Below are 15,757 nucleotides of genomic sequence, written 5' to 3'. Positions count from 1 at the left end.
GAGCAGATGAAGGAATTCCTATCAGACTCTGGAAACATTTATACCTACAAGAGGCATTCCCTTTGCGTACTGTCAGGCTGAACTGGAGGCACTTCAAAAATTACAGCAGAAGCAGGGAAAACGGAGCACACAACTCGCGTGTACTCCCCCACCCCGGTTTTATATAAAACTTGAATGGGCATTCATTAAGATAGCTTACGTGGGGATCCAAGAACTTTCCTCCAGAAAGTACAGACTTCGTAAGACATGCCACTTACGGTATCTCTGGCCCAAAACCAGAGAAGGGAAATACTTCTCCAAAGGTTGATACCAGCCAGCTATACTTACCTGTGCTGCGGCTAGATTCTCTGCATCTTCCTTTTTGCTGGTTGCTGGGAAGAACACAATGTTGTCGATGGTTTGAATGAGTTCCAGTTGTACCACACATTTAATCAACAGAGCACCAAACAGCTTCTGATCTGGGAATTCTTTTAAAAAACAAAGACAATAAAATAAATGTAGTAATTTGAGCAATTGTAAAAGCTGCTATAGGTCTAAGTAAAACGTCAAAAGTATTTTGTTAAAACTATCAAGATACATACAATGGATACATAGCAATACAATTGTCAAGACATGTTATGGCATATTTAGTAAGTGAAAGTATCCCATAATACCTCTTAATCAGTATGATCATCATTTATTTTTTATTTATTATTTATTATTAAATTTATTAATCGCTCATCTGGCTGGTCACCCAGCCACTCTGGGCGATGTACAACATACAATAGAACAGTTTAAAACAATAAAATTCTACAATAAAAACATTTCCTAAAATACCCTAACCCACCCCAAATGCCTGCCTGAACAACCACGTTATTAATGCATGACGGAAGCTCATTAAAGAGGGGGCATGACAGAGTTCCCTAGGGAGGAAGTTCCACAGAGTGGGGGCCACCACAGAAAAGGCCCTCTCCCTCGTCCCCACCAGTCTAGCTGTCCTGGCTGATGGGACAGAGAGAAGGCCATCCGAGGCTGATCTTGTTAAGCGGCCTGTCTGGTGCTGCTGGAGGCGCTCCTTAAGATAGGGTGGGCCAGAACCATATAGGCTTTTAAAGGTCAAAACCAACACCTTGAATTTGGCCCGGAAAACAACTGGTAACCAGTGCAACTCCTTCAGCACTGGAGTGATGTGATCTCGCCGGCGGCTGCCTTTAATCAGGCAAGCCGCCGCGTTCTGTACCAGCTGCAGTTTCCGAACCGTCTTCAAGGGTAACCCCACGTAGAGTGCATTACAGTAGTCTAAACGAGAGGAGACCAGGGCATGTACTACCGATGGGAGCAGATGGTCGGGAAGGAAGGGGCGCAGCCGCCGTATCAGATGGAGTTGATACAGCGCTGTCCGGCTCACAATCTGACACCTGAGCCTCCATGGACAGCTGGGAGTCCAAAATGGCCCCCAGGCTGCGGACCTGGTCATTCAAGGGTAGCCATACCCCATTCAACACCAGGTCAACATCCCCCAGCCTCCTCTTGTCTCCCACCAAAAGTACCTCGGTCTTGTCAGGGTTCAGCTTCAGCTTATTCCTCCCCATCCAGCCACTCACCGTCTCCAGACATTTGGACAGGGATTCTACGGCCAACCTTGGTGAAGATTTGAACGAGAGGTACAGCTGCATGTCATCCGCATACTGATGACACTGCACCCCAAACCTCCTGATGATAGCCCCCAGCGGCTTCACATAGATGTTAAATAGCATCGGGGAGAGGATGGAACCCTGTGGCACCCCACAAGTAAGTGGCCACGGGTCCGAAACCTCCTCTCTCAGTGCTACCCTCTGGTACCTCCAGGAGAGGAAGGACCAGAACCACCGCAATACAGTGTCCCCAATGCCCAACCCCTCCAGGCGGTCCAGGAGGATACCGTGGTCAACGGTATCAAAAGCCGCTGAGAGGTCGAGGAGAACAAGGAAGGAGCATTCACCCCTATCCAGAGCCCTCCTCATATCATCTACCAAGATGACCAAGGCCATTTCTGTCCCATGCCCAGGCCTGAAGCCCGACTTAAATGGATCTAGATAATCAGTTTCTTCCACGTGTGCCTTCAACTGCACTGCCACCACCCGCTCAATCACCTTGCCCAAAAATGGCAGATTTGAGACTGGGCGAAAGTTGTTCAGAACTTGAGGATCCAAGGAGGGCTTCTTTAAGAGCGGTCTTATCACTGCCTCCTTGAGGGCTGATGGCATCACTCCCTCCTCAAGGGAGGCGTTCACCACCGCCTTGATCCCCGCCTTGATCATACGTGGCCATTTATTTAACTGAACTTGAAAGTTACTCAGCCAAGCTGACATCCATCCGATCTGCGTACTATGAAGTTTCAACTAAGAACTGAAGTCCAAAAGGCCATGGACTTTTTAATTCATCAAGTACAAGGTTAAAAGTATGATCCTTTAGAAATGTGAAATTGTGACATGGGCAACTTGAGTGAAATATATTCTAAAGCAACACTGCATACATTATTATTCACATTTTAAATGAGCATGCCCAAGAACCAAAAGGTTGTAAAAAGACTGTCTGCATAGACAGTTGGCCTAGTGCCTTCCACCCATTTTGAGACAGCTGCACCTGAAAAGTTATTCCCAAAGCTTCGGGGAACTTTGGGAGCAGTCTCTAACACTGTATAAAGAGGTGCAGGTCAGAAGAGAAAAAGTGATGAACGCCTGCTACATAAAAAGAAGTATTACTACGACCCAACCATACTCCTTGGATCCCAGCCTATATCTATCTGTTCAAATGATCATGTTTTATCAAACAACTCTACTTATGGAACAAACTTTCGTTCTTAAGGAAAACACTCACTTGCTGCAGGTTTGTTTTTGCTGACCTCCTCACTTGCTGCTGGCCCTACAATAGGCTGAAACTGACGTCTGTCTGAAGATCTTGGTTGCACAGAGTCATGGATATCTACAGATTTCTGTGATACTGAATCCTGAAAACAGAAAGAAAATGAACAGGCTTAGCATTACGTACAAATGTTTTAATTGTGTCTGAACCAATCCAACGTTTGTGAGAAAACCATCTGACAGCCCAGTCCTTTGCATATTTACTCCAAAACCCAGAAGTTAAGTAAAGTCCCAATGGGCATTGTCTTAACTAAGTGTGAATGCTACTGAAACAGAAATCAATTAAATTCTATTCTATTTCAGAACATTTAAGCCTTTATTTAGTTGTATTATAAGCATCCTCAACCTACCCATGAACATAATTACATTTTAAATGCTCTGTAGACTTATATATCCGATATACACTGGATAGAATGGTATTTGTTTATAAACATATTAAAGAGCCCAATTGTCTAATATGCTCAGAAGCCATCTATTATTTACAAAAAAATAAATAAATCTGCAGATATTCATTTACAACAAAACATTCATCTAGGAATACCCCTCTTGTTTTACAAAAGTACCTTTAACACATACATTTGAAAGTATTTCCCCCGACATTTTCACATTGCAAACATACCAACTGTTTCTCCCTTCCAGAAGATGGAGATGGAGGAGCAGCATCTCCCCCTATCGGTCGCCAAGTTAATAGGCTTGAAAAGAGAAAATAACATAGCTTAGTTCTGAAAAGAAATAACATTTCAATGTCTGAAGATAAAAACAATGGTAATCCTATTTTGAATAACATTACGAACAGAAAATGGGACTCAAAAATTATACAAAATTTTCTTAAACAGGGCTACTGGTATAAAATGAAATTTTACCGACATGGTAGTCCATCTTTATCTCAGATAGCAAGTTTTCTCATAGACTTCACTTCACTTCCTTATTTAATTTTTGAGAGAACAGTGATGACACTACAGCCTTCTCCTAGGCACAAGACAAAGCCTATGATGACTGGATTAGGCAATCGTGCCCTAGCACTCAACTTTAAAATAAAAACAAGGCTTAATTGGGCTATTAAGAAAGTCACCTTTTACAAAGGGCAACAGAACAAATCCCATTCAGAATGACTAAGAAAAAGGAGAAACTGCTCTGATAGTCCAGAAGGGAAGAGAAACCCAAAGCTTCTTATTTTATGGTTGTGAAAAAACACTGATCAGGTAAATAAGGCAATCTCCATGCCCCTTCAACAAGGAAATTGGCACCAAAAGCATTAGTCAAGGAGCGTCTTGTGCTCTAGAAGCTTCTGCATGCACAGATCCCCATTTGTGGGACTGCACAAATGCCATGTAAGACAAATATAGATATTCTCATATTACGACAAAGGTGTACATACAAGCATTGTCCTCCTCCCAATTATTCAAAAGGGGGAAAATGTCTTACGCATGGGGGATAGTGGTTTTGAAGATATCCAGCATACAGTTGCAAGTCTTATCCCAGATTTCTAGGGTAAACTTCTCACCATTTAGAATGACAACATTCTCTAAACAGTTTGTACCAGATCGTGCTAGTTGTTCATTGTCTGAAACACAAAACAAGGCAATGGTTTGTACTGCACAGAGTAAATTGTTAGCGTTGTCTATAACAACTTGGTACACTCTTACCTTGCTGAACACACCAGTACAGCTGGGCAAATATATCATCCAAAAGGACACCACTAAGTACTTCCAAATACTGTGTGAATACATCACATATTGCATAAAGTGCATGATTGCAAGTTGTTGTCATCCACTCAGCTTTCTAGGAAAAAGGAAGAAGAAACTTCTCACCATCAAGGACATAGCTTAAAATGAAGCTGAAAAGTAGTCTGGAGGGTCAAATCCAGGAAGCTTGGAAGGTGTTTAAAAACAGACATGCAGTCAGAGGCTTAAAAATCATGAGAGATGAGAGAAGGTGCAAGAGAATGAGTTTTCACTTTGGGCACATACTGTTTCAGTCACCTGCACCCATTCATTTTAATTGGTGTCTAATGACCACGGTGAACGTTCAAATAAAAACACACACAACTGCAGAGAATACACAGATTATGAAGGTGCAAGTTAGAGGGAAAATAAAAAAAAAATTTACATCCCTTTCAAGTTCATTATTACCTCAAGGTGACTTTTAGTTTCTCTTTTGTTGAGTCAAACTGATATTTAATACCACCACAGCAACTCCGGGCAGTATTCAATGTGCTAATGTAAATTATTGTTTACTGATGCTTGTGCTAATGTAAATTAATTTATTGATGCTTGTGCTAATGTAAATTAAATTGAACTAATGTAAGAGATCTCTAGTACAATGCCAACAGCATCTGCTGGTGTGACATGTTTTCCAGGGCATACGTTATTGACATTGCACTAGAGAATGCTTATACTAGTGCAACACAATGTTTATGCATCAGACAAGGCAAGAAAGTGTTAACTATTCAGTTTTTATTCATACTTCAAGGAAAAATACATGATTAAGTTATTTTAAACCTCACATCCCTTTAGAGTTGTACCCCTATACTGCAATCAGTCATACTTAATACAGTTTCATATTTTTACATTAAATTGGTCATTTTCAAATACATCTCATGGCTTTTGTGAACTATTACTAAATTGGGGCCTATTTGGCCACAATATTTGATTAGTAAAATGGTTTTTACAGCTATAGGAGTGTTGAAATTGGAAGTTTTGTCTAAATGAGGAAAAATCACAATTACGAATACTAGCATACTGTTATTGTGAAAAATAATCAAGATGGAAGTTTCAGTAGTTTCTATGAATATTGGTAAAACGTTAGTAAACATTTAACTGAAACAGAGACTAAGTACAGACACCTACATTGGCACAGATTTGACTTTATGGCAGTATTGCAACTGAAACTCTCCCCATGACCTGAGTTCGATCCCAGCGGAAGCTGGATCCCAGGTAGCTGGCTCAGGTCGACTCAGCCTTCCATCCTTCCGAGGTGGGTAAAATGAGTACCCAACTTGCTGGGGGAAAGGTATTCACGACTGGGGAAGGCAATGGCAAACCACCCCGCTATAGTCTGCCATGAAAACGCCAGCGCAAGCAGCGTCCCTCTAGGGGTCAGTAATGACTCGGTGCTTGCACAGGAGGAACCTTTCCTTTCTCCCTCTTTTGTACTGTAAGTCCAAAGGAAGAGTGTGATTGCCTGCCACAAGGGTGGGCAACTTCTAGGGGTTACTGCCCTACTAGACCCCACCCCCTACCAAAATTGCCACAGTGACAGCACTGTCTTTCCTCACCCCCCCCCCCCCGATTTTGGGAGCAAACAAGGTGCACAGAGAGCACATGCTTTGCTTACAAGCAGAATTGCACCCCTGGGAGTCTTCTGGGAGAACCATTCTGCTTCCAAATAAGGTGTGTGCTCCCCACCCAACTTGTTTTCTTGTAAAATCACATGGGGGGGGGGAGTGCTGCTGCAGCAATTTCAGCTGCACGATCAAGGAGTCAGCAAAAACAGCCATGGGCTGTGTGCGCATGCATTGCCTACCTCTGACCTGAAACAATGTATTCCTGGGCTTACTAAAGGGAAATGGGATTGCTTCACCTCTCTGATTCAGATTGGCTTTAAATGCATTAATTCAGGTGCTACACTGTTGTTCACTGTGCAGATGTCAACTCCATCTGCCTGGGCATCAATATTCAAGTCTGTCAATAAGGACATCATGTAGAAGTCCATGGATTGGTATGAAAAATGAGGGGGGGGGTGTTACTGTATTGTATACATTATTGTATTGAATTAAATACAATAATGACAATTCTATAATATAACTGTGGGTGAAGCACTTGAAGAAACTTAGGAGCAAAAGAGGCTATTAGAGCAGTAAAAAAAAAAGTCATCAAGCAATATTTACCTCTGTTTGTTGTTCTGGCAATTTCATGTTGTCAAATATCCGGAAGACAATTCGAAACAAATCCTGCCACCAATGCTTTTCATATGTATGACCATACGTTTTCATTATTTCAAACATAACCGTTAAGCCTCTGGAATAAAAAGTAAATGGCAAATATGAGAAAACACAGCAAACTATAATCTCTAAGCTCCTAGAGTGACTTTTAAAACCTATTTTTAAACCTGAAGGAGCATTTTGAAAGTAATACGAATGGGCACTTTATACTGAACAGGACAGTCATGGTCTGAAGGCATATGATGCAGTAACGGAGCTGAAGGTACGCAGGCCTGGGCCAGCGCCTCTACTCTACATGTACCACCTTGAGTTCTCATAATTGAAAAAAGGAATAAAGGTAGGACAAGAATAAAAAGCTTTGATTTGAAGTAAGGGCACAAATTCTACCAGCATGATTATATTCTAAAGTTGACAGCGAATTCTTATGAACTATTGCAAGTAAAATGTAATTTGCAACAAAAATCAGTTTTTCCAGGTATTAGCAATATTTTTAAAAAACTGAAAAGTAGTATTTAATTTTGATCTTACCCCTTGGTAAAGCAATGAATGTCCAAAAGTTCCTACTTTAACTAAAATGCTATCTGGTCGGGTAGAGCTATGAGGCATAATCCCTTGCTACATTTGAAATTAAATTCTAAATGCCATTTCACTTGTTTCCCAGTATGATGAGTGACTGGAGAACTATGAATGTGGATGAAACATTTCTTACACGCACACGCATATGTGCGCATGTGCGCACACACACACGCACAGAGTACAGACACGCAAAGTCCATCTTTTGCTGGATACAGAGGAATGCCCATCTCAAAAAAAATTAATTCCAATTTTCATTAGAAACAGTACCAAAATAACTGACTCTACACTTTATTAAAAGAGAAAGAGCAAAAATTCAAATATTTGAAGTTAACAGAAAAAATGAAGTATTGCCACAGAATTGCAAGATTTTCCTAACATACTGTTGGTACAATCCAGGAAAAGTTCGACATAAGAAAAGCCATGCTGAATCAGACCAAGGGCCCATCTAGTCCAGCATTATGTTCACATGGTAGCCACCTAGCTTTCGACCAGGAACCCACACGCAGGACTTGAGCACAAGACACACCTAAGTAGAATTGAAATCTAAGGAACATAAAGTACTTAACTTTTCATGCATGTTCCACTGTCTTAAAGAGTCCATTGACTTAATGGAACATGAGAATAACCTTCTCTAGATTGTGCTCTATATCTGGATGTTACACTTGGTTGTTGATGTTTGCTTCAACTACAAAAAGCGATTGTACAAATCTTCCTAGAACCTCCCCACCCCCACAAATAACTTCAGTTCAAAGCATTTTGCCCACACACACAATTGCCCCAAAGACCACTCCATTCAGTACAAAGTTAGGGAGAGTATACAAATGAGCTTTCCCTAACGAACATTAGTATACAGTCCCTATTTGTACTGGAATCTTGTATGCATGCATGCATGCCTCCAATACAAACAGGGACTGTCCACTATGAGTCTATACACTATTGCAGACTACATTCTGGATCAGATATTCACCACTGCAGTAACAGAGTTCTAATGATGTGGTATACCACCATATGCGGTCATATGATGCATACATGCTCCTGCCCAAGACACCCATGACTTCCAGTAGGAAGACATAGTTCTCAGAACTGGACACACGTACACTATATGCAGGCTATTGCTAGGATGGTAAGCCTCTCTAGACCAAAGGACTTTTTATTTTATTATATCCTGCCTTTTCACTAAAAAATGGTGCTGCAAGGCTGAGTCCAAAAGAGCAAAACTGAAGAGTGTTTGTAATTCTGATTTACTTAAGCCAGGGGTGGGCAACTTACAGCCCTCCAGATTTTTTGGCCTGCAACTCCCATCAGCCCTAGCAAGCATAGCCAGTGGTGATGGATGATGGGAGTTGTAGGCCAAAACATCTGGAGGGCCAGAAGTTGTCCATAACTGACTTAAGCTTCAGTAGCTTTCTTGGCAGTTCCACATTATTGTTCCTATCATGACATGCTCCTCAACTTGAATTACACTACTTAAAGAGCTGCCCGCCTTCCATATTTCAAGCCCAGATACTTAAGGGGACTAGAGCCTTTGACGCTGCCTTAGAACTTTGACATGGGGAGTAGAGATAGAAAGTGGTATTATGAGATATCATAAATATTCTGTTCCAGCCAAGAAAGGTTTGGAGGGAATGAACCTGTTCCAGCAGAGTTGTTTTTTTTTTAACTACTATATAAATACTTTGTTTGCTATCTGAAGACAGACTTAAAGTTCTGTTGCACTGTTATGTTGTAAAGTTAGAGATGTGGCCAACTTTTTATAAAAGCTGCTAGAAATCCACACCCACATATCCTGTATTTGGTACACCAAATATTTACCTCTAACAAAAACATGTATATATATTCAACGGATTTCCACAAATTTGCCAAGAGGAAAGTAGTCCCTAAAGCAAATAGATGGACCACTACTTATTAAAAGAACCTGCATTCTCAATATTTCTGTTTCTTACAGGATGCGGTGTCCTGATGATAGATTGCCATCTCCCACTCATCACTTCCTTGAAATTTACAAGTGAAACAGAATGTTTTAAAATGTGAATTACAAATATGGATTGTTACCTGGTTCTTACATCTAATTTGCATCTATTGATGATACAGGACAGCTCAAAGAGAATTGGAAACCATCCTCTCACCCACACTCTGTCTTCTGGAGCTACATTCATATCATCACTGGTGTATTCTTTGAAAGCCTTTAGAAGTAAACAGAAGTGGAATTAATGCAGCAGAGAACCAATATCAAATGCAATCTCTGCTTTCTACTCCCAGAAAATGACCAACCCAGTTGGCACTACATAATATAATATCTTTACTAGATAAAGCTATTTAACTATCAGATATCAGGCCCTGATTCGAAAATGCTTCTGTTCATAGCAGTGTATCTACTGCTGTGTGTAAGAATCTTCTCAGATAAACAACTGATGGACAGAGCTTTGACTGTTGTAATCACCTGGGGAGTGGGAGGAATGCCTAGAGTAAGTCCTTCTAATGCCCCAAAGAGTTTATTGTTTCCATCAAAGGAGATGGTGTTTAGTAGTGCTGCAGTGTAGGAACATCATGAGTATTGCCATAGGTGCTAGACGCAAATCCTCCCTTTCTGTAGCACTCTTTGGTGCAAAGACAGTCTGATCCAAAAGACAAATGTATGCATAGAAGCGTCCTTCTAAGCACTGATCACCCATGTCGGATTAATAAGCCATGAAAAAATGTTCAGTGTTTCCCTCTCTTATTAATATAATTATCAGAATCTCCAAAGGTACATTAACCAATGTTATAATGTACTACAGCTAAAATTATATTTATGTATACATTTTCATTGGTTTTACAACACACGTAGCATTTTCCTACCCCCTATGAGAAATTCCCAGTCCTTGGTATCCCAAAGGTATGATTAGTTTTAAACCTATTCTTCAAACAAAAGTTACCATGCATTCACACTATACTACTTTTTGGATTACAAAAACCTATTAAATGTATCTCAGAACTCATGCTACTATTAATATCTTTAGAATGAGGTTTTATTCGTGTGTGTGTGTGTGGGGGGGTGTCCCCAAAAATCAAAGTCTCTGGAAAAAACAGCAGCTGACGTCTTTGACGTCTTTGACAATGGTTGCAACAGGTTCACATCAGCTTCCAAAAACATATCCCAGCCCATGCTCCTGCTCAAATACAATTTCCACCACAACATTTATAGTCAAGACTTGACAGATGATGCTGTACATAAATATTACTACTTAATACCTACAAACTATACCTGAGGCCTTTCTGATACGTATTTTGCACAATGGCGAATGAGGCGAATTGCTTCCATACTTGTGTCTGGAAAAGCTGCATTGCATGCAAATTCTGACAAGCACTTTACTGCATCCTGGAAAGAATCTATGGTTGCTGGGAAATGTTTCTCAAACACAATTGCTGGAAGAAATAATATGAATAGTTAAAAGTTTTGGCCTTTAAACTTCATTAGACAATTTCTAAGTTCATTTTTAAAAGGTACACGTTTTCACTTAGGAAAGAAAAGTCATCATCATGCATTGATTGGGTATAAGATAAAAATTAGCAAATAAAATAGCTATAAAAATGTTCTTTATTAAAAAATTAAAGGTCTGCTATACAAATAAATTCTAAAGCTAAAAAGTAACACAAAAAACAATAAAATATTATACCTCCTGATGATATTCTGTAAATTATACATGAGTACTTACTGACAATGTGGCCTGTAGTTTGAAATGCAAGTTCCACTATACTTTCATCCTGATCAGATGCCGCCAAATGAAACACTGAGAAAATGTTCTTCCACCCTGAGCGGATGTTTGCTGCTTGGGAATTTACCATCTGGGCTATGCAACGGACAACCATGTCACGAATTGTGGGAGATCTACAAGAGACACAAATTTTACCAAAAAACCCCCCATGCATAGGATTGCACTCATCGGGTATAACATCCACACTTCAGTTTTATGCACTTAGGCAAGAGAGAATGATTCCAAGTAATTTTCAATGTGCATCGTTACCTGTTTCTCTTCATGATATGTTCAAATGGTCTTAAGAAATCCTTCTGGAATCGGAAATTAGCAAGTTCCCCCTTTTCTAAGAATTTCATTGATAACTGTCTTAAGGAATCTACTGCAAATATAGCTACATCTTCATTGGGATTACAGCCAACCTAGCAAGACCAAGTAAAAAACTCATTATATACAATGTCAACAGTAAAACACACAAGCACAAATACTATTTAAATTTTTAAAACTATTTAGCAAAAACAGTAGGAAATTATACAAAACACTAAAATACTCAAAAATTTCCTCACAATATTTAGTAGCCCAATTATTTTCCAAAAACATTTCTCGATGCCTAACCTTCAGTAACAAATTCATGGAACTTTCCCCAAATGTTTGTACTTTCTAAAAAATAAATGGGAAATTAATTGATTCAACCCTCCAAAATGCTAATTTTAAATAATTCAACATTCAAAATGCTAATATTAAAAAACAAAGAAGAATGAACAAGAAAATTAAATCAGCTTAGTACAATACTACTTATGTACTGCATACCAGTGGAATGTATTTTGGCAGTTCAAATACTGTCTCAGCACTACAGAACTACAACTTGCTCAGATTTGGTCCAGTAGTTTCATCTTTGCTTATTTTCTGTTAATACTATCCAAATAAAGGGTAAGAATTATACAGGCATTTGTATTACATTTCACATGAAGTTTTTATACTGAAGTTCCTATTTTGTTTTGAAGATGAGCTAGTTAAGAAGAGTATACAATTATACTCAAACATACCTTATTGAAATGATCTCCAATAACTTCCCAGATTCTAGACCACTGTAGCCTTATTCGCCCCATGTTATAGTAAGAAATTTCTACTATCTTTTGCAGGCTAAACATCCGAGGATGAGTGGCAGACAGCAGTTCATCCATAGATACCGCACAAAGCCATCGGACAAAATCCACTGTTAAATCCAAAGGGAATCCACTTAGTATTCTTTTTTCAAAAAATGCTAATACACTAATTAGGAAAACTGTGACTAAAACTTACCAATGGCATTTCCATCTAGCCTTGTAGATCCTGTAAATATTCTGCCAAAGACACAATTTAACAGAATTCTGTAAGACTTTTTCCATGATACATTTCATTTAATACATATCTAGATTAAAGGTAAACAGCTCTGCCGCTGAACACATGCACACACAGTATCTATCCCATATACACATACACACACGCACAGCTTCCTTGAAGATGGTCTGGAAGCTGCAGCTAGTGCAGAATGCTGTGGCCTGGCTGTTAGTAGGAGTGGCTAGAATCGATCATATTACACCTGTCCAGAATGTGCTACATGGGCTACCAGTGAGCCACCAAGCCCAACGTAAGGTCTTGCTTCTAGCATATACAGCTCTTAACTATTTGGTGCCTCCCCTGTTACCAGCCAACTAGGGCCTTTCTATCTGCAGGAGATGCCCTTCCTGCTGCCCCCACTGCCCCATAAATAAGGTGAGAAAGGCAAGAACAAAAGACAGGGCATTCTCCCACCCTCCCAGGGTAGGCACAATTTGACCCCACTGTAAGTACTTTTAAATTGAAGTTAGGGAGCAATCCTATGCATGTTTAGAGAGGAAAAAGTCCTACAACTCCCAGCATTCCCCAGCCAGCCATGTTGGCAGGGGGAAGTTGGAAATTGTAGGACTTTTTCCTCTCTAAACATGCATAGGATTGTGCCCTTAAAGAACTTGTTATTTACAAAAGCATTTGGCTCCTGATGTGTTGGTTTTGTGTTCTAAAAAATAAAGATATGGTTCTTTTAGTAGTACTTGCTTTATTAATATATAGCATGCATGTTCTGTCTCAGGGAATGGGCTCAGAGTTAGAAAAAATGAGAGGGGGGACATGAGTCTTAATATTTTAACTTTGGTTGTCAAAAACACTACGTATGCTAATGAAAATGTATATAGAACACATACTACTTACATGAAATTTGGATCAGCCATGTAACTACTTGTGCCTCTTAGTCCTCACCATCAAACATTACTAGAGGTGATGGCATAATCTTTTTTTTTAAGGTGCAATCCTATGCATGTTTATGGAGAAAAAAGTCCTACAACACTCAAGGCTTTACCACACAAGGGTAAAATCCTGCACCCTTTTCCAGGCTTCTGCTTCCAGATTCCTTGAGAGATTAAGATTGGTTCCTTTACACATGTTTTTTTCTGGAGGTTTTCTTTCTGGCAAGTTCTGTATGTTTCATTATACAGCTACTAGATGGCTCTGTGGTATAGCTGCGACATAGTGGGATTCCAGAAATTCACCGGAAATTTATCATACTTCAAAGCATGATAAAATCTCTTATCACATTTTCCCCGTTGAGAATAACACTGCTATAATGGCCAGAAAACATGGGAGGGGCCCTGGAGGTTGACGACACCATGTAAAGGACCTGCAGTTCTGGCTGGGGAATGCTGGTAGTTGTAGGAATTTTTCTGTCTAAACATGCATAGGATTTAACCCTAAACTGTCAAACAAGTAACATATCTACACTGTTCTTTCAACTTTAATAAAGACACTGACATTATAAGAACATAAGATGTGACATGCTGGATCAGAGCAAGGGTCCATCTAGTCCAGCATTATGTTCACACAGTGACCTGCCAACTGGGAACCCACAGGCAGGATGCACGTGCAACAGCACCCTCCTACCCCTCTTATGAACAACTGGTGTACATAGGGTCAATGCCTCTGATACTGGAGGTAGCACATAGCCATCAGGACTAGTAGCCATTGATAGCCCTCTCCTCCAAGAATTTGTCCAACCCCCTTTTAAAGCCATCCATATATAAACATCAAACACAATACTGTACCTGTCTACAGCAACAACAACACTTTGCGAACTAGTTTCTCCAATAGATTCTTGAATACTTGCAATTTGCTTCCAGTCCATATTTCCTCCAACTACCAGATGCATAATTTTTAAAAGTATGAATTGTGGGAGGAAAAAAATAATTTTGAGTTAATTAAAGTATTTAAGTTTGTTAGTGCTACCAAAAGGATAATGTTAAAAATGGCTATCATCTTCGAGGTATGTGCGAAAGAGATGATGGATGCATTTGTAGATTCCCCACCCCTCATTTTGTCTGCCTATTGCTGAGAGTTGCTGCCTGGTAACGCTATGAATAAAGACCAAAGGATACATGCAGTTCTTTTCCACCCAAAGACTTTGGGATCATAGGTGGTAAATGCTTACTAACAGCATCAACGCATTTTTGTACCTTTTTGTGTCTCTAGTTTGTGAGAACCCAAGCAGGAACAGGATAAACCATGGCTAGTGGTAGAGGTGGAGAACATGGAGCAATGAGGTGGTTCTTCCCAATCTGAAACTCAATGGGGAGGACCCAGAGGCTACTTCCACTGCTGGGCCAACAAGACAGCAGTGTCATCAGTCGGGTGAGCTAGCAACAGCAGGCCCAAGCCCTTGCTTGGTTTGGCAGAGAGCAAGCAGCCTGCTTCCAACCACTACCCAGGTCAATTCAAGGCCTCCTTGGCCATTGCTTAATGACACAGGGAGTCTTCTTCCAACCCTAGAAAATCCGTGCTCAGATAGAAAGTTGGCTGGTGATGTAGAGTCTTTACAACACTGAACAGTGACTAAAGAGGTTCTCCGGTTGGGTGATTGAGGAAAAACTGGTTGCAGCCATCCACTCCTTCCTCACATGAGATCCTCTACCCGAGCCTACAAACAATTCACTATCACATGAAACACATGCAATGCTTATTATAATTTAAAACTGTTGTACCAAAGTCTTCAGCTTTCTTCAGATATTCTGACATAGCCTTGAAGTGCTGCTACCTGACCCGCCGCCCCCCTACCCAACCACTCCTAGTGGATTGAAGCTAATTTGCACATGGTAGTTAAAGGATGGTTTGAGTACTGTGAGGGGAAGATGGCAGGAGTTGATTTCCCTTCCCCATTTGTTTTTTAAGGTAGAAAGAGAACCAAACACTCCCTTCTCCCCATGTGCAATATTATTGCAAAATAAGATGCAAATATTAAAATCATTAAGAGATCGAATCAAGAACATAGGATTTATAAGTGCCATAATTATGACATTATTAAAAATATAGGGTGTACATAGATAAAACAGCCTTCCCCAAACTGGTGCCCTCCAAATGTTTTGAACTTCAGCTCTCATCAGCCCCAGCCAGCATGGCCAATGATGAGGGATGCTAGGAGTCCAAAACATCTGGACGCACCAGGTTGAGGAATGCTGGATAAAAATATTACCTCTGCATAATTACCTCTTTGTTCTATAGGAATGTCACTAACAAATCTAAGCCAAGAATAAGACAGGCATAATGCTTTTCAAGCA

General features: G+C 40.2%; 1 protein-coding gene across 2 annotated transcripts in view; it reads right to left on the bottom strand.

The window, feature by feature from the left end:
* The window catches only part of ARFGEF1 (ARF guanine nucleotide exchange factor 1), an 84,813-nt gene that overhangs the window by 5,700 nt on the left and 63,356 nt on the right, over positions 1-15,757 (bottom strand). For both annotated transcript variants that reach the window (XM_084849358.1, XM_084849357.1), the window contains exons 23-35: positions 14,252-14,342; positions 12,438-12,478; positions 12,182-12,351; positions 11,406-11,557; positions 11,097-11,269; positions 10,646-10,806; positions 9,454-9,584; positions 6,772-6,901; positions 4,529-4,664; positions 4,308-4,446; positions 3,502-3,574; positions 2,839-2,968; positions 328-467 (exon numbers count right to left, since the gene is read on the bottom strand). In XM_084849358.1, the coding sequence (XP_084705484.1) occupies positions 328-467; positions 2,839-2,968; positions 3,502-3,574; positions 4,308-4,446; positions 4,529-4,664; positions 6,772-6,901; positions 9,454-9,584; positions 10,646-10,806; positions 11,097-11,269; positions 11,406-11,557; positions 12,182-12,351; positions 12,438-12,478; positions 14,252-14,342 (1,667 nt within the window). The remainder of the gene's footprint in view (positions 1-327; positions 468-2,838; positions 2,969-3,501; positions 3,575-4,307; positions 4,447-4,528; positions 4,665-6,771; positions 6,902-9,453; positions 9,585-10,645; positions 10,807-11,096; positions 11,270-11,405; positions 11,558-12,181; positions 12,352-12,437; positions 12,479-14,251; positions 14,343-15,757) is intronic.

This window comes from Heloderma suspectum, chromosome 4 (assembly GCF_057233095.1).
Source record: "Heloderma suspectum isolate Gila_16-S chromosome 4, 16-S_ref, whole genome shotgun sequence".
In the NCBI taxonomy this organism is placed as follows: Eukaryota; Metazoa; Chordata; class Lepidosauria; order Squamata; family Helodermatidae; genus Heloderma; species Heloderma suspectum.
Note: the sequence above shows the minus strand (reverse complement) of the source record. Positions and strands in the feature narration are given on the sequence as shown.